The following is a 19115-nucleotide window of genomic DNA, read 5'->3' as shown; positions in this document are numbered from 1 at the left end:
CCCCCCCCCCCCCCCCCCCCCCCCCACTCCCCTCATGGAGTCACAAGCGTTCGGATAGAGTTGATGGTTGTAATATCTTCGCTTTGACCTCACCACATCCCTCCCCCGTTTGTCTCTCCTGTCCCAACCTCCCCCACCCCCATTCTCAACCTTCCTCGCACACCTCATCACATCCCTCCCCCGTTTGTCTCTCCTGTCCCAACCTCCCCCACCCCCATTCTCAACCTTCCTCGCACACCTCATCACATCCCTCCCCCGTTTGTCTCTCCTGTCCCAACCTCCCCCACCCCCATTCTCAACCTTCCTCGCAGACCCCACCTGGTTCAAATCCGATCCCTTTGATGACTACATTTCTACTTCCGCGCCCCGATGCCAAAGAAAACACGGGGCTAAGCCCAGCCAAATGACAAACCTGGCCTGACCGCAAACGCAAGCAGTTCCATAAGTACACCCCTCGCTAGTTGTGCCAGGCCTTGAACACTGTTTTTCGTTTCTTTGTTTTTCACAGTCTGTTTTTTTTCTGTTTTTACATTTAGTCAAGTTTTGACTAAATGTTTTAACATAGAGGGGGGAATCGAGACGAGGGTCGTGGTGTATGTGTGTCTGTGTGTCTGTCTGTCTGTCTGTCTGTCTGTGTGTGTGAGTAGAGCGATTCAGACTAAACTACTGGGCCGATCTTTATGAAATTTGACATGAGAGTTCCTGGGTATGATATCCCCGGATGTTTTTTTCTTTTTTTCGATAAATACCTTTGGTGACGTCATATCCGGCTTTTTGTAAAAGTTGAGGCGGCACTGTCACACCCTCATTTTTCAATCAAATTGATTGAAATTTTGGCAAAGCAATCTTCGACGAAGCCCGGGGTTTGGTATTGCATTTCAGCTTGGTGGCTTAAAAACTAATGAGTGAGTTTGGTCATTAAAAATCGGAAACTTGTAATTAAAATTATTTTTTTATTAAACGATCCAAAAACAATTTCATCTTATTCTTCGTCATTTTCTGATTCCAAAAACATATACATATGTTATATTTGGATTAAAAACAAGCTCTGAAAATTAAAAATATAAAAATTATGATCAAAATTAAATTTCCGAAATCGTTTTAAAAACTATTTCATCTTATTCCTTGTCGGTTCCTGATTCCAAAAACATATAGATATGATATGTTTGGATTAAAAACACGCTCAGAAAGTTAAAACGAAGAGAGGTACAGTAAAGCGTGCTATGAAGCACAGCGCAATCGCTACCGCGCCAAACAGGCTCATCACTTTCACTGCCTTTTGCACTTGCGGCGGACTACGTTCAGTTTCATTCTGTGAGTTCCACAGCTTGACTAAATGTAGTAATTTCGCCTTACGCGACTTGTTTTTTCTTTTCTTAACCATTACGAAAATCTGGAGTTCCGAGTCGGTAGAGCAGGAGAAACAACACTCACACACTGACGACTGTTGAAATCAAAGACTCAAGATTGTTAAAAGTGGGAGACGGAGCAAAAGAATAACACGGTGCACTTATGTTTTACGAAGCCACTTGAATGTTTTTGATCTAACTGAACTGGCAGCAATCTATCCAGGGTCCCCAATGGTTTTTAGAAACAAAATTCCATGACTTTTCCATGACTTTCCATGAGCCTCAATAACATTTTCCATGACTAAATCCACAGGTCGCCATTTCCGAACACGCAAACTTTTTACGTCTTGTCACTCCCAGTCTTGACACTGGCTTGCTTTGCACTGAATTTGAGTCAGTTTCTACGCAGTGTCTCTTCGACAAGCAAGTCAAGCATTTGCTACGCAGTCAGATTATCGGTCAGTAATGTTTGCTGGTCCTGTCATTTCACTAAACTGGACCAGCCACTGTTTGTATCCATCTGCACTTTCGTAAATTCCGTTTCGTAACCGTCACTGTGACTTGACGAACTGTCATTTTTTTCACCGCGATACACAGTTCATTGCGAAGATCTTCCTCAGTAATTCGTTCCAATTCCGCATACTTTTTGTTGTCAAGAAACAACTCGAAAGAAAGTTTCAAACTCATCATCCTCCATCTTGCTTGTCGAAGCGCTAAAATACTTTATCGATGCAAAAACAAAAGCAGAAAACTTCGACGAAACCGACTCAAATGCAGCGCAGACGACACGACGAGATAACGAAAGGAAGTGAGCCTCGCTTTGGCTCAAGTGCCGTTAAAAATACCGTTATTCTCGTATGCAAATTTTTGTTAAATTCCATGACTTTCCATGGCTTGAATTGAAATTCCATGACTTTCCAGGCCTGGAAAATTAAAAATCAAATTCCATGACTTTCCAGGTTTTCCATGACCTGTACGAACCCTGTCTATCGTTGAAGATCTTGGGTATATACATCTGAAGAATGATGCGCAGAAAATTAAAAATGATGATGCTACGCTTCATTTCAACGTTCTTGAACTCACTGAACTAATAATAAAGTCTAAGTTGAAGATCTCGTTAAAACGGTGATAAATTATGTCAATTATATATACAAGTTTGACATTCCACAGAGAGAGAGAGAGAGAGAGAGAGAGAGAGAGAGAGAGAGAGAGAGAGAGAGAGAGAGAGAGAGAGACAGAGAGAGACAGAGAGAGACAGAGAGAGACAGAGAGACAGAGACAGAGACAGAGACAGAGAGAGAGACAGAGACAGAGAGAGAGAGAGACAGAGAGAGAGAGAGAGAGAGACAGAGAGAGAGAGAGAGAGAGAGAGAGAGAGAGAGAGAGAGAGAGAGAGAGAGAGAGAAAGAGATAGAGACTGCTTCCTGTACAAAGTGGGATTTTTTTTCCAGGAATCTATTTCTGAACTGATATGAGTGTCAATCTGCAATATTATTTCATTAAAAAAAATCCCACTCTGCACTGAAAGCAGCCAGGCAGTCGATATTTGGTATCTAGGTAGAGGGATGGTACCTAACCCATGCAAAATGCCAAGTCAGATCTGAGATAGTGAGCAGACCTATTTTCACAGGAAAGGCTGTGCCATCAAAATGTAAATGATAATTTCAGACAAGAAAATACACTTTCAGTTAAACCTCGACCATCTTCTCACCTTGACGTCGGTGGCGTCGCCGTATTTGACCATGTTGAACCCCCCGTTCGGGAGGTGCACCTTGAGAATGGAGCGGTCCATCAGAAACTTGTTGACCCGCGGGTCAAGCTCGGAGGCGGGGTCAAGGTCTTGGTCGAGGATGATATCCGTGCACGTGCCGCGCTCGCCTTCATGTATGAACCGCCACAAGCGACTCCATCGGGCGATCTGAAAGTACAGAGAGACAAGAAAAATTGTAGTTCATAAACGGCGAATTTTAAAGTCAATTGGGCCGACATATATACTTGGCTTGAAGCAAGAAAGCACGAACGGAGGTTTCATCATGGGATCTGGAAATACACTGAAAATAATGACATCAAGCCAGCAGGCATAACTGCAATGTTGTTCTCACAACAGTAGTGTTGTTCCCACAACAGTAGTGTTGTTCCCACAACAGTAGTGTTGTTCCCACAACAGTGGATCAAAGCTGATGATATTTGATGACACGGAGATCCGAATAAAAAGACTGCCCGGCGAAAATATATGAGTACCCAAACAAGTAGGCCTACTAGAACAAGTCTTCTTCGATCATACAAAAATCACACCTCAACAAACAAACAAAACAACAACAAAAACAAAAAGTAAACGATTCGAGCAACCTCTTATCTTCCCCTATTCCCTCAAAGTCCACGTAGTATGCAAGTGTTTGGCAGCCACCAAGACTCGTGTATGATTTCAAGTCTTAGCCCGTGCTAACACAATACGTTAGTCCGGGGATGGGAATCCAATAGAGAGACGAACAAACAGGCGGTGTCTTTTGTATACCCTACCCACGCCTCATCTTCATACAAACATGTAACCCTCCTTCACCGTTAGAATAAATAAAACACGTCTTCCAACAGTCTAAAAAGTAAGTTACCGCTTGCTGAAAACACGGTTACCCCTGAAGGGTTGGGTTATCTCACTGACGACTAACAGTTCAAAAGAGCCAAATAACCTTTATTCTATCAATGAGTTTAACACATCATAATATATATATATGCGTCAAGAGTTTAACAATGAGAGTCGAGCACATAACAGGTGTTGCAACCAGAGTGTAGAATCATTCAAACATACCATTTCGTCTGAGGGCCGAATCGACAGAAATGAAAACATCTTTCTGGCGAATGTGAACATTGAATCCATGCACAAAAAAACCTCAGACGAACAAGAAGACACTTTTAATGATCATATAAGTCTTGTTCTCGTCGACCCCGAAATAAACTAAGAGGCACACACACAAAACACCACACAACCGCAGCCTCTTCTCTAATTAAAACAACGACTGAATGTACGCAAAAAAGTCGAAGTAGATTCTGACCAAAAGTCATAGGAAGTAAAGCTCGCATGATACTCTCTGTTTTGAAGTAATACAGGCACGTAAGGACAAGGAACCATATTAGCGCTTTGTGAGTCATGTGACTTGGGCTATTGTAAACGTTTAATGCAGGGTGATTTTGATTTCCTATCAACTCTAGGTGATTCACCAACACAGCACTGTCCTTTCATGGCGCAATAAATCGATGAGCTGTATAGATTTTGATTCATGCTTATCAGCACAGATTGATGTCGACACAACGAGCAGGAAGAAGAAGGTTTTAGTTACATACTTAAACTTCCTGTGTCACACACACACACACACACACACACACACACACACACACACACACACACACACACTCGAACGAACGCACACAGACACACACAAACATACCGAGATAATGAGAGAGAGAGAATGAGAGAGAGCGAGAGAAAGACTACCAGAACCCGAGACAGAGACACACACACACAGTATGTGTATATATGTGTATGTTTGTGTGTGTGTGTGTGTGTGTGTGTGTGTGTGTGTGTGTGTGGGTGTGTGTGTGGGTGTGAGAGAGAGAGAGAGATAGAGAGGGAGAGAGAGAGAGAGAGAGAGAGAGAGAGAGAGAGAGAGAGAGAGAGAGAGAGTTAGGAACAGTGAGACTATGACATCCGCATAAAAAGAAAGAAAATCAGGCGAACATGCCCACTGACAAAAGTAAAGCACGAATTTAGGACCCACCGCAGTTTTGATCAGGCCGCTACACAATCATTATGTCCTCTTGTATAACATACAATGTATGATTGTTACGTAACGTTATCATGGTTTGCAAAAATTATAAATCCTCTTTCACACGGGGAAAATAGGGGAAACACAACAGTTTCAGAGGTACATAAAGATTCGTCACTGATGAACAGCTAAACGCATCAGAATTTTGAACTGCTGAATCGTGACTATTACTTCGCCCACTCAGGCTTTGTTTGATCATCAGTCATCTCTCGGCCAAGGCGGCAATGCACAGGCCATGACCGAGGAAGACTGTTTTAAGATTAAACCAATGCACTGTAATGAGGGCGCAGCGTTATTTAAGGATCAAAGAGTAAAGAGATAAAAGCGATCAAGCTTGAGAGCTGATCGTGCGTGACTTTATGCCTCCTTCCGTCCGTAACTCCCGGGATAATCTGTGTTAGGATTAAAATCAATGCACACATGTAATAAGATCATAGAGTGATTTAAGGATCAAAAAGCTATGGCAGGAAAGGGATCAAGCTTGAGGGCTGATTGTGCCTGACTTTATGCCTCCTACATTCCGTAACTCCGGGATAATCTGTGTTAGGATTAAAATCAGTGCACACATGTAATAAGATCACAGAGTGATTTAAGGATCAAAAAGCTATGGCAGGAAAGGGATCAAGCTTGAGGGCTGATTGTGCCTGACTTTATGCCTCCTACATTCCGTAACTCCCGGGATAATCTGTGTTAGGTTAAAATCAATTCACACATGTAATAAGGTTACAGCGTGATTTAATGATCATAATGATCAAAACTAAAAATGTACTGAAAAGCTTGAGAGCTGATTATGTGTGACTGTATGCCTTCTAGTTCTAAATTCGGTAACTACGGAGGATATCTGTGTTAGGATTAAAACCAATTGCAATGCGTGTAACATAACAAGGCCACATCGTGATTTAAGGATCAAAAGCCTTTGCATGAAAGGATTGACGCTTGAGAGCTGAATGTGCGAGGCTGTATGCTGCCTTCATTATCTTATGATTGCTTTCGTCCAACTCTCGCTGTGTTGTGTTTTGACTGATTTCTCCTTCTCTCTTGCAAAATTATCCGTTTTTATTCCACGCAGACCTTTCACCCCCTCCGCCCATGGAATCTCTCTCTCTCTCTCTCTCTCTCTCTCTCTCTCTCTCTCTCTCTGTCTCTCATATATATATATATATGTGTGTAGCCTATACATGTTGCCAACAACACAGTGCAAATCACAATACACTGTCCGCAACTACCTTTGGCATTTACATGTAACAAGCAATAAATGGTCAAAGTCGTGCGGCGCTTGGGGTGGGGATGATGGGCTTGGGGTGGGGATGATGGGCTTGGGGGAGGTAAGAGGGTGAGGCTGGAAGCTGGAGAAGAGTAACTCCCACATCAACACCCAAAGACTATGTAACGCGTAAAGGTAATAAAACAAGATCAAATCCGCCTGAAAATTGGCAGCAGAATTTCAGTAGTTCACCTCCTAACATCATACCGTGATCTGCACTGTAAACAATTGAATCATATTCCATCATTTGTATATATATATATCTATGGACTACCCAGATTTGCACTGTAAGCAATTGAATCATGTTCCATCATAGTATATCTATAGACTACCCAGATTTGCACTGTAAACAATTGAGTCATGTTCCCTGAGTGTATATTATGCACTACCACATCACTCACTCGCCGCCCCGAAGCGACCTTTCACTGTAAATAATCATGGCAACTGCCAGGTACAAGCTGTTTATCGCCGAGTTCTGGGAATAATCTCAACAACTGCAATGCAGCCACATATCTGTCTTTATCTGTGACGCGAAAATATTTGGGTCATTTTCAATTTAAAGCGGGAAGTCAGACAGTTAAACACACAAGCAGACAAACAGGCAGAAACTTGACAAAGACTGACAAGCCAGCAAAAAACTAAAATATTATATCTGTGTTCTTCTACAATCATCTGAACTTCACTTGTCAAAAATTGTTTTACTCGTGCTTCGGGGAGTTTGTTTGTCACGCAGGTCCAGATGTCGGTGGGTGGGTGGGTCGGTTGACCGGTTGGTTAGCTGATTATACGGCCAGTAAAAAAGACGAGAGGGGAGTTAAAGGCGGGCCCTCCCCACCCTCCCCATCTACTGACCAGATTTCGGACTGTGGTACTGAAGCTCATGCTTTTTGTTTGTTTATTTGTTGCTTTAACGTCCAGCCGACTACGCAGAGCCATATCAGGACGAGGAAGGGGGGGATGAAGGGGGCCACTTGTCAAGCGATTCCTGTTTACAAATGCACTAACCCATTACTTGTGTCCCAGCAGGCTTTAGTAAAACTAAATTAATACCTACTGGAAGATTACCAGTTTCCAGTATGTTAAAATAGGCTTAACCTATCTACTGCTGGACTTACATCAGAACACTAACAGATTAAACTATACATGAATCGCGAGACAAGCGGCAAGAGAAGAGATTTTTGGAAAAAATACAGGTGAATGAGCAAGAAGGCAGAAAAAAGAAAAGAATTCATGAAGAAAAAGAGAGAATGACAGGAAAGAGGAACCAAAAATCTACCTAACAGCAAACTAGAAAGCTCCTGCGGTTCCAAAAACAGGAGGGGCCTTTAATTTCATAACCGCAGTGCCCCACTGCGGGAGAAGCTCATGCTCTAATCATCTTGTCCCTAATTGGCCACTGCTGCTCGTGCCACCGAGGACGTTAAAATCTGAATTTCATCACCGAGATGACCACTGACCACCACCCTCCCCCCCCCCCCCCTTCTCGACCCTGCTAATACCAAAAAGCGCAATGACTCCACACAGTCCCCAAGGCCAAATCAGTGCAAGTTTCCACCGACTTTCAATCACCGATCTTCCGAGCTCAATCGTCAATTCTCTCAACACGATCGCTGTTTCTCCCTTTGAGACATCACAAGGCAAACAAATGGCCACCGTGGTGCAAGATATCAGTCACTATAGTAGTATGTATGGTTGCTCACCACCGCTGTTGCGAGCGATGGATGCCAGGGCTCACCTTTCAGTGTGGCAAGTCGACCTGCGGCTCATCAGGTCTTTGTCCGCTGCACTGGCAGAGAGAAGCCGACAGTACAGTGGAACCCGCTACACTGGCAGAGAGAAGCCGACAGTACCGTGGAACCCGCTACACTGGCAGAGAGAAGCCGACAGTACAGTGGAACCCGCTACACTGGCAGAGAGAAGCCGACAGTACAGTGGAACCCGGTACACTGGCAGAGAGAAGCCGACAGTACGGTGGAACCCGCTACACTGGCAGAGAGAAGCCGACAGTACAGTGGAACCCGCTACACTGGCAGAGAGAAGCCGACAGTACTGTGGAACCCGCTACACTGGCAGAGAGAAGCCGACAGTACGGTGGAACCCGCTACACTGGCAGAGAGAAGCCGACAGTACAGTGGAACCAGCTACACTGGCAGAGAGAAGCCGACAGTACGGTGGAACCCGGTACACTGGCAGAGAGAAGCCGACAGTACTGTGGAACCCGCTACACTGGCAGAGAGAAGCCGACAGTACTGTGGAACCCGCTACACTGGCAGAGAGAAGCCGACAGTACAGTGGAACCCGCTACACTGGCAGAGAGAAGCCGACAGTACTGTGGAACCCGCTACACTGGCAGAGAGAAGCCGACAGTACGGTGGAACCCGCTACACTGGCAGAGAGAAGCCGACAGTACTGTGGAACCCGCTACACTGGCAGAGAGAAGCCGACAGTACTGTGGAACCCACTACACTGGCAGAGAGAAGCCGACAGTACGGTGGAACCCGCTACACTGGCAGAGAGAAGCCGACAGTACAGTGGAACCCACTACACTGGCAGAGAGAAGCCGACAGTACGGTGGAACCCGCTACACTGGCAGAGAGAAGCCGACAGTACGGTGGAACCCGCTACACTGGCAGAGAGAAGCCGACAGTACGGTGGAACCCGCTACACTGGCAGAGAGAAGCCGACAGTACGGTGGAACCCGCTACACTGGCAGAGAGAAGCCGACAGTACTGTGGAACCCGCTACACTGGCAGAGAGAAGCCGACAGTACAGTGGAACCCGGTACACTGGCAGAGAGAAGCCGACAGTACTGTGGAACCCGCTACACTGGCAGAGAGAAGCCGACAGTACAGGGGAACCCGCTACACTGGCAGAGAGAAGCCGACAGTACAGTGGAACCTCTTTACAGACCCCTCCTTTTATAACTTAAAAATATTCTTTACTTGATCATCGGCATTGCTGGGAATTTCAGGTCATTTCCTCCTAGTCGAAAGGTAGCAGCATGGAAAGACGAGCGCTACCCAGATGCGTGTGCTAATGTGTAAATAATCACTTGCACTTCTAGCAGAATGACAGAGTTCTTCAACGGGCCAAAGCTGTGACATGGGTCGGACATGGATACTGTCTCTGATTCTGCACACAAGTTTTTTACCTGTGTTCTTCTCGGCCTTGACCCAAGGATCACAAGTCCGGTGCCCTACCAACTAAGGTCCTTCTCGTTCAAACCCTCTTGTCAATCACCATACACACATCCAGGCTTTCACGGGAAAATGAGCATCTTTCAACTTGGACTCATCTAAAAAAAAAAAAATTTAAAAATCCACAGCCAGGCTGCTTTCTGTGTAGTGACCATTTCTAGTTGATTTAAAGTCGTAACTGACCGTACCTATGTCCTTCTGTGTACTGACCATTTCTAGTTGATTTAAAGTCGTAACTGACAGTACCTATGTCTTTCTGTGTAGTGACCATTTCTAGTTGATTTAAAGTCGTAACTGACAGTACCTATGTCTTTCTGTGTAGTGACCATTTCTAGTTGATTTAAAGTCGTAACTGACAGTACCTATGTCTTTCTGTGTAGTGACCATTTCTAGTTGATTTAAAGTCTTAACTGACAGTACCTATGTCTTTCTGTGTAGTGACCATTTCTAGTTGATTTAAAGTCGTAACTGACCGTACCTATGTCTTTCTGTGTAGTGACCATTTCTAGTTGATTTAAAGTCGTAACTGACAGTACCTATGTCTTTCTGTGTACTGACCATTTCTAGTTGATTTAAAGTCGTAACTGACAGTACCTATGTCCTTCTGTGTAGTGACCATTTCTAGTTGATTTAAAGTCGTAACTGACAGTACCTATATGTCCTTCTGTGTAGTGACCATTTCTAGTTGATTTAAAGTCGTAACTGACAGTACCTATGTCCTTCTGTGTAGTGACCATTTCTAGTTGATTTAAAGTCGTAACTGACAGTACCTATGTCCTTCTGCAAATACTCATATCTTTGAGAACAAACAATCAGTTGCAAGGGAAGGAGGGTATCCTTCAGACTCCCTCAACTTTAGGACCTCGCTTTTCATAGACTCAGCCAATGTTTCTCTATAGTCTATTTGAAGACGACCAACAACCCCCCCCCCCCTCCCTCCCTCTCCTTTTGTAAGGCCTAAATCTGGTCACATTTTTGGTGAAGGTGCCAAAGAAGAGAGGCTCCACTGTATGCAGGAGAGCTTTGGACGCATGCAGCACAAAGGCCCGGGAGACAGATGTAACCAGTTGCACTGAAGAAGATGTGGTGGACAGACTGGGAAGACCTTGGCCCCAAAGCTTGTTGAAGTGGCGGAACTGAGGCTGAGTAGTTACCTTTGTGAAGTCCAAACTTTTCTATATGTCTGTTACCAAGGGGTGGGTCGACGTCAACACTGACAAACAGACGGACAGAGCTAGAGATGCACACACACACAAACACACACACACAAGCACGCGCGCCAAGTGTGACTGTATGTGTCCGTTTTGACTGTGTCTGTCTGAAATATATAGTGTCAAGGTATGAGAGAGAGAGAGAGAGAGAGAGAGAGAGAGAGAGAGAGGGAGAGAGAGAAAGAGAGAGAGAGAGAGCTAGAGCGAGAGAGAGAAAGAGAGAGAGAGAGCTAGAGCGAGAAAGAGAGCTAGAGCTAGAGCGAGAGAGAGAGAGAGCTAGTGCGAGAAAGAGAGAGAGCTAGAGAGAGCGAGAGAGAAAGAGAGAGAGAGAGAGGGAGAGCGAGAAAGAGAGAGAGCTAGAGCGAGAGAGAGAGAGAGAGAGAAAGAGAGACAGAGCTAGAGCGAGAAAGAGAGAGAGAGCTAGAGCGAGAAAGAGAGAGCTAGAGCTAGAGCGAGAGAGAGAGAGCTAGTGCGAGAGAGAGAGAGAGAGAGAGAGGGAGAGAGAGAGAGAGAGAGAGAGAGAGAGAGAGAGAGAGAGAGAGAGAGAGAGAGAGAGAGAGAGAGAGGGAGAGAGAGAGAAAGAGAGAGAGAGAGAGCGCGCAAAAGACGGGCACATGACAGATAGACACGCTGTCCACCGCAAGGTATTGATCACCATAACGGGCGGACACAAAAACACACCTGAGCCCATTCGTTACCCACCGCCGAGCAATAAACAAGAAGAGCAAACGCTCGATCGAGTCACTTTCGCAGTTCTGAATATTATATGAGGCATCAGATGGACAGGAAGAAATTGCTATTCACAACACAATGAGTCACGTTCACATAAAATTTGAGCCCGGTCACTTTTATAGTTTCCGAGAAAAGCCCAACGTTAAGTTGTGTGTTGCCGAACAGAAAAGGCTAGTTATCTCCCTTGTTTTTCTGATAACGTTCGTAAAAGGCTACAGATGTAAATACTTTGATGTAAAGAATAATCCTACAAAGTTTCAATCACATCCGATGAACTTTGTCAAAGATATAAAATGTCTATTTTTTCCTTTGACGCTGACCTGTGACCTTGAAAAAGGTCAAAGGTCAACGAAACCATCGTTAAAGTGTAGAGGTCATTGGAGGTCACGACTAAACAAAATATGAGCCCGATCGCTTTGATAGTTTCCGAGAAAAGTCCAACGTTAAGGTGGTGTCTACGGCCGGCCGGCCGGACGGCCGGCCGGACAGACTAACACTGACCGATTACATAGAGTCACTTTTTCTCAAGTGACTCAAAAACGACAGCAGGTATTCCTCAAACCAAACGATCTGACAGTCCGCGAGCGCCATAAACAATAGCCGTACCATCTGTGTACGTATGCCAGCTGACCGATTCTCTTGGGGGAGGGCGGGGAGGGCACAGTAGTTTGGGTATTCTCGTGGACAGCAGGGAGAGAAATACAATTGCTGTTGTATGCATTGAAAGGACGTCGATCTTCGACATAAAATTCACACCAGCAAAGAAAGAGAAGAAATATATTTGTCAAACAGCGAAGCCTCGACTGCAAAATTAATGAATCACACCTGCCGCGTCCATGATCTCTGCAAGGTAAACAGCCAATTAGACAAACACAGCTCAAATGTTTAACCGGGCGAGAGATTGTGCGTGAAAAAGCTTATGCACGCCACACTGCTAGGGAGCAGGTACAGGTACGAGATTTCAAAAAATGTCACTGTGGTTCATGAGAAAAGGGTACGAAGACATAGAGTGGAAAAGAAATAAACACATCTCAGATCAACAGAAACAAAACAACTTCTAAAAAAAAAAAAAAAAAAAAAAAAGGATACCGCGTTTTCGGTCTCAGACATCAGTCACCAGCCAGACAGAAAGAAACAGGAGATAGGGAGAGACAAACAGATTGGGGCAAACAGACAACCAGAACTTGCAACCCAAAAAACAAGCCCTGAGTGCAAGCAAAACACATGCTGTATAAAAACATGTTACATGTATTAAGTAATGGCATCATATTTCATAGAAAGCAAGCTTCTAAAGTGTAGGCTAAAATCAAACACAACAAAAATGTACCAAACAAACGGGCAATGTGAATGAAACACCCAATGCTTCAGTCGGCTTATAAAGTGTACATACCAAGTGTACATACATGATGCGCAGAGCAAACATTGCAACAAAATCGAAATGACTCAAACAACATCGCTTGTTCGCTCACTCAGTGAACGAGTTCAATAAGTACCGTGTCTCCCACACACTGACACACATGTTGACATCATGTGTATGGCCTAGCCACTTATTGACTTCTGTCCTTACAGTGAATGAAAAACGGCACTGCTAATACCTTGTGATAGGCTTATGCAGAGGGAATTACCGAGATCGGCCATACACAACTAGATAAAGAGGTAGGCAGGCACGACCAATATTGTGGCCTCTCTCTCTCTCTCTCTCTCTCTCTCTCTCTCTCTCTCTCTACTAAGGCACGATCATAAGTGGGTGACGAGTAACACACACACACACACACACACACACACACACACAAACACACACGCCGTTGTGACATTTTCATCTTTCGCCGTGTTGATATTTCGCTTCTCGGCCTCGTTGATCTAGTATAAACTCTACACTGAACAAAAAAACACCCTTCGATAGTACTGATGAGCGACCTTGTGTACATTCATGGGGCCAAATTTGTCCAACCAATGTGTTTTATTTAACTTAGAAATTTTATTCATCCTAAAATGTTTTGCTTCTTACTCAAGGGACGTAACCACTCAGTACACGTTTTCGAAGAATTCGATTTTGGGGGTGAAATCTATTAAATTTTACCACCAATTTTCTTCACATGCAAGAAACTGACATGCTTTTCGTCCATAAATAATTTCACTTCTTAATTTTACCAGGAAACAACATTTCAGTCTTGAGTATATGTCGAGGGGGAAATATGTACACAGGCGAAAGATGAAATCGTGACACCGTCACTCGAGAGAAAAAGAGAGAGAAAGAGAGAGAGAGAGACAGACAGATAAGAGAGATGTAGACGGACAGAGAAGCAAAACAATGATAACGGTTATGTTTTGCCATTATCCAATTGCAACGAATCAATCAGCTAGTCTAGAACCATACAGTGGTGATACCTCCGATGGGAGGACGACTCCAACGACATGACGCTTTCTGTTGTCCTATTGTTTAACAACTTTAGTCAAATATACCTGCTGTGAGAAGAAACCCACAATAAGCCAAACTGACCACATTCCTTATATTATAACACCCATGCGGCGTAAACAATCAAGGGAGAAAGAGAAAACCTATCAACAATGAAGAGAAAACCCAAACCTACAGGAATTTGCTGCCAGCACCCTAGAGCTGTTATTAGCGACATGCTGCTGGGGTGCTGACCGTTGGCCTGCAGAAGTTCGCCTTCCATCTGGTACTCCATGGTAACACGATCACCACCAACGACAGCACCAACAACTCAAAGACGACGACGACGACGACGAACTGAGAAGCCCCAGTACTCCAAAGTCACACACAGACACACTAAGAGAGGGGTAGCCTAATTAACACACACTGGTTGAAGTCTGCCTGTTGTTATTGTTATTCCGGTAGTAGTGACTGCTGCTGCTGCCAGTGCTGTTGGCTAAGGTCCACGGCTTCATTCTCTATACGACAAATTCATTCACTTTGTTATTCTTCTTTCTCTTTCTTTCACTCTTCCTTCTGTCACGTCTGTCGCTTGGAAAGCACTACACACTAACGACGACGCGACTGAAGAGAGTGCACATGGCGCGACGACAAAAGCCTGTGGAGCGCTGGCGACGAATGAATGAGCAGCTTGGTAGTGGTAGTGGAGGTGGTGGTGGTTGTATCCGAGGCCTCCACCACTACTACGCTGTGATCAATAAACTGTTTCCGAGTGGCGGCGAGGCGAGGCAGCCGCATGGCAGCCCAGGCACGCACGCAACGCAATCAATGGCTGATGGAAAAACGAACACTCACACACACACACACACACGCTAACAATATTATCACCAAAACTCCTCTCTCTCTCTGTCCCTTGACGCTGTTGCACGTGCTAACTCTGACTCTGGCTGTCTTTCTTCTCTTGCACGTGCTGGCTTTGACTCGGTCTGTCCCTTTTTCTGCGCAGCGCCGCTGAACCGTGAAAAGGTGACACACGCACACTGCTTATCTAATTTGGTGGAACGGAAAGTCACACCCCGACAAGAAGGTCTGTATCCTTGAATGGGACCACGCTGGGTTATATCAGAAATAGTCTAACCCTAACCCTAGTCTACGTGTAGCGCTGAGCACACAATCTTTGGTTATATCAGTCCAGAATAATTTCTAAACTGAGTGAATCAGAGACTGTATTGTTACTCCACAGAAACTACAGGCACACAATGGCCTGCCTGGTTGTTCCTTCTGTCCGAACTTTGAAAACTCGGAATCACCGATTGAAAAGCCACAGCACCGCTATATCTGTAGAGACAGAGACTGTCGAGTACTCTTCTGTTTGTCTCCGGCAGCGTTTTGTTTGGCGTCGCTGCAACAATCTTGTAACCGACAGCTCCATCCACTGATCCAGGGTATTATCGCCACGTCATTCGTGTAGGGTTTGGATTTATCATCCCTGGCTTCATCAGTTCTTCATGCGAAGTTGAGTAGAGGAGAAGAGAGAGTAAACGCCGCTGTGCACAGCCGAAATATCGCTCCTATGTTTTCCTAGACAGACTGAGAAGCACGTACTTGAAAAGGAAGGCGAAATAATAGCCCTCCTCCTCCCCTTCTCTCTCGGCAGTGTACGACCATCATAAAAAAAGTCGCGAGAGGCAGAAAACAGATCAGGAAGTAAGCAGGCTCATCCCTTCTCCTTTTACTCCTCCTCCTCCTCCTTCTCCCAAGCACAGACAATTTTAAGCTTGGAACAAGGAGGAGGGTTGGAACAAGGGGGAGGGTCAGAACAAACAAGGTCGGCATTCAACACGTCACGCACATCAACGCTGGCTTGTAGTACTTGCTAAGAGCAAATTAATGGTATAAGCAACGAGCCTGTACACAAACGGACCTACACTATAGCTTTTCACTCCTGTGTGTCGACGAGTCCTCGTACATGTCTGACCCAAGGGTAGCTTGACCTGCGAAGTGTGAATACAAGGCAAGTCACTCAGTCTAAACAGAAACCGAATCCTCACAACTCTCTATACTCCTCCATCTTCGTTTCTTTTTCCTTCCTCCCCCAACAAAGTGTTCAACACACAATCCGGCTTTCAGTCTAGTGTCTACATTTGCGTTCCAGCTTCCTTGCCCGCAGGCAGCGAACTAAAACCCTTTACCAAGTTTTTCTCACTCCTCAACGCTGTTGTGTGAGTAAGCCTTACTTACCAGTCCCCCCCCCCCTCCCATCCCCCGCCTCCTCCATACACACTCACTACATCATCACATACACAAGATGAATCATGTAGCTAAATACACGGCCTCGTCTTCTCGTTCCGAAACCCATCTGGACACAAATTTCTTCTTCTTGGCTGCTTCGACCGACTTCTATACACAAACGATGTCAGTTTTGTCTGACATAACAGGCTTTTGAAACAACATGCATGCCCGTGTTTTTCGCCGTTATCTACCAGTTACGAGGTGGAAGATAATACACGTGAGAAAGGAAGGCGGGGAGAAGTTATGCAGGATGAGGAAAAAAATAAGAAGGTCACTCCGACCGGAATTCTGTAAAATCTGGAATATCCGTTTCTTGTTTGAGCTGTGCATGACTACCTGGTCGCTGTGCAGCTGTAGATGGTTCTTTCTTACACACCAATTATAACAGTATCAGTTTCTCTGTATCTGCCACCTTTTTAGTCTTTGCTTTACTCAAATACAGAAGATTACTCCAAATACCACTTCACAAAAAGAACTCCTGAAAGTACAGATCACTCGGTTTCTGCAAGAGGAAAACACTATGACTATGTGAAATGTCGCACGCAGCATAAGTCTTTTTTTCATCTAAGTTAATCCGCAGGCACGCTGTATCTATCCTCTGTTTCCAAACATAAGTCCACGGCACGAGTTACTCCAGTAAAACAGAGTACCTGTTACGCAGTCAGTCTAAACCGTTTTAACCTACTTTCTCGTCATCTTTATCTAACTTATCAGCGCGAGTCAAAACAGTGTCACCTCTGACAAAGGCAATTATGTCCACAGCATAACTGTTACCCAATATATCCAACATGGACTAATTCCCTTTCGCTTATCACTATTATAATGCCGTGTTTGACAGCGTGACTATTACACCATTCGTTACACCATACTCGCTCGGGCAAAGATCTTGTAGGCTACGCGTAGCCTACAAGATCTTTGGCTCGGGTAACAAACCTGAACTGCAGAGTATGCATACACCTCCATTAACAAAAAACAAAAGAAGAAGGAAAATGGGAACCATGCAAGCTCCGCAGGCAAACATCTGTTTTGCAAGCAGCAATAATGGAGTGGAAATAATGAAAGGCCAGCACGAAATTGCTCTGGAACCCCCACTGGCATTTTTGTTTACCACTTGCCAGCAAAGAGTCGCTGCTCGTTATTTCTTTTCTGCTCTACTTTGTTGTCTTCTATACCCCTGGGAAGCTTAGGTTTAATGGGGTGGCTTGGGAGAGAAGATGAAGAAGAGAGAGAATTGAACTTTATTCTACAAGGATTAAGATTTAAGGCTATGCCTTTTCTTACAATCTGTCCTTGAAGAGAGAGAGAGAGAGAGAGAGAGACAGAGAGAGAGACAGAGAGAGAGAGAGAGACAGAGACAGAGAGACAGACAGACAGAGACATAGAGAGAGAGAGAGAGAGAGAGAGAGAGAGAGAGAGAGAGACAGACAGACAGACAGACAGACAGACAGACAGACCAAGCGCCTGTGCCTGTTTTCATGTATTCTGGCGTAAAAAGCGACAAACTCAACACTCCTCTTCGAATAAAAACAGTTTTATTGCCGGAAATCGTAAAGGAGACGAAGAATACCCGCTTTACCTTCACCCCCTCCCCTCTCACTTTTATACCTCACCCCAGCAAAGCTCAAACATCACAACATACACCGGAGGGGAGGGGGGGGGTGTTCAGGGCCAAAATGAGCATAGCCAAAGAAGAGTGAAGAAAGGTTGCGTGAGAACCTGCCCCGGGATTTGGGCAACGGGTTCCAGACATTCCAGACGTGCCAGGGATTCCAGACTGCAGGAGAGAGGGGTGAGTTGAGGGGGTGGGGGAGGAGGGAAGCAAAAACACGCTTTCTGCATAGCACGTGCGTCGCTGCAAAAACTTCTGCTCTTCTCGTTGAGTTAGGCAGTATCGTGTGCCCCTCACCAGTTCTCTTCGCGGCTGCATATCTATGTAACCTTGGGGAATACTCCGGGTGCCGTGTGTGTGTGTGTGTGTGCATACGTGCGTGCGTGTCTATGTGTGTGTGTGCATACGTTCGTGCGTGCCTATGCGCGTGTGCATACGTGCGTGCGTGCCTATGTTTGTGTGTGTGTGTACCGCGTGCGTGCGTGTGTATAGTGTGTCAGTGTGTGCGCCGCTGGGAGTGCAACTGTGAAGATTGCCGCGGTTCACGCACAACACCCCTCGCGCCTCCAGTTCCCGTTTGCCCACACCATTTCTAATTCCCTTGCTTTGATTTCGGGGTTCTAAATGCTAGAGCAGACTTCAATTTCTCTAGTTTCTCTTTAAATCAAGCGGTGTAAATAATCACCCAGGTTGATTTCAGTTATTATGTTTGTCCTGTACAATCCGTCAGTTAATTATGATTCTGTTTCATCGACTTTATTCCTTGCCGTTCAATGTGCCTTTTTCTCCCCTTTTTTTGTCAACTTGTTTTTTTCATCCTCACTTTTCTCCAGTTTTGCGCCCGTCCACATTCATGGAGGAAACAGGAACAAGTCGCGTAAGGCGAAAATACAATATTTAGTCAAGTAGCTGTCGAACTCACAGAATGAAACTGAACGCAATCCCATTTTTCAGCAAGACCGTATACTCGTAGCATCGTCAGTCCACCGCTCATGGCAAAGGCAGTGAAATTGACAAGAAGAGCGGGGTAGTAGTTGCGCTAAGAAGGATAGCACGCTTTTCTGTACCTCTCTTTGTTTTAACTTTCTGAGCGTGTTTTTAATCCAAACATATCATATCTATATGTTTTTGGAATCAGGAACCGACAAGGAATAAGATGAAAGTGTTTTTAAATTGATTTGGACAATTTAATTTTGATAATAATTTTTATATATTTAATTTTCAGAGCTTGTTTTTAATCCGAAT

The 19115-nt window shown here is 44.9% G+C and overlaps 1 protein-coding gene across 6 annotated transcripts in view; it reads right to left on the bottom strand.

Annotated features, from left to right (window-relative positions):
- The window catches only part of LOC138967180 (focal adhesion kinase 1-like), a 170855-nt gene that overhangs the window by 107231 nt on the left and 44509 nt on the right, over positions 1–19115 (bottom strand). For 4 of the 6 annotated variants that reach the window (XM_070339695.1, XM_070339699.1, XM_070339697.1 and 1 more), the window contains exon 2: positions 3061–3267. In XM_070339695.1, the coding sequence (XP_070195796.1) occupies positions 3061–3267 (207 nt within the window). Of the gene's footprint in view, positions 1–3060; positions 3268–4155; positions 4379–14165; positions 15370–19115 lie in introns of those variants that run through there. The other 2 variants (XM_070339696.1, XM_070339698.1) reach the window with 2 other exon arrangements.

Source organism: Littorina saxatilis, linkage group LG5 (assembly GCF_037325665.1).
Source record: "Littorina saxatilis isolate snail1 linkage group LG5, US_GU_Lsax_2.0, whole genome shotgun sequence".
Lineage (NCBI taxonomy): Eukaryota > Metazoa > Mollusca > Gastropoda > Littorinimorpha > Littorinidae > Littorina > Littorina saxatilis.
This window is presented reverse-complemented; position numbering and strand designations above follow the sequence as displayed.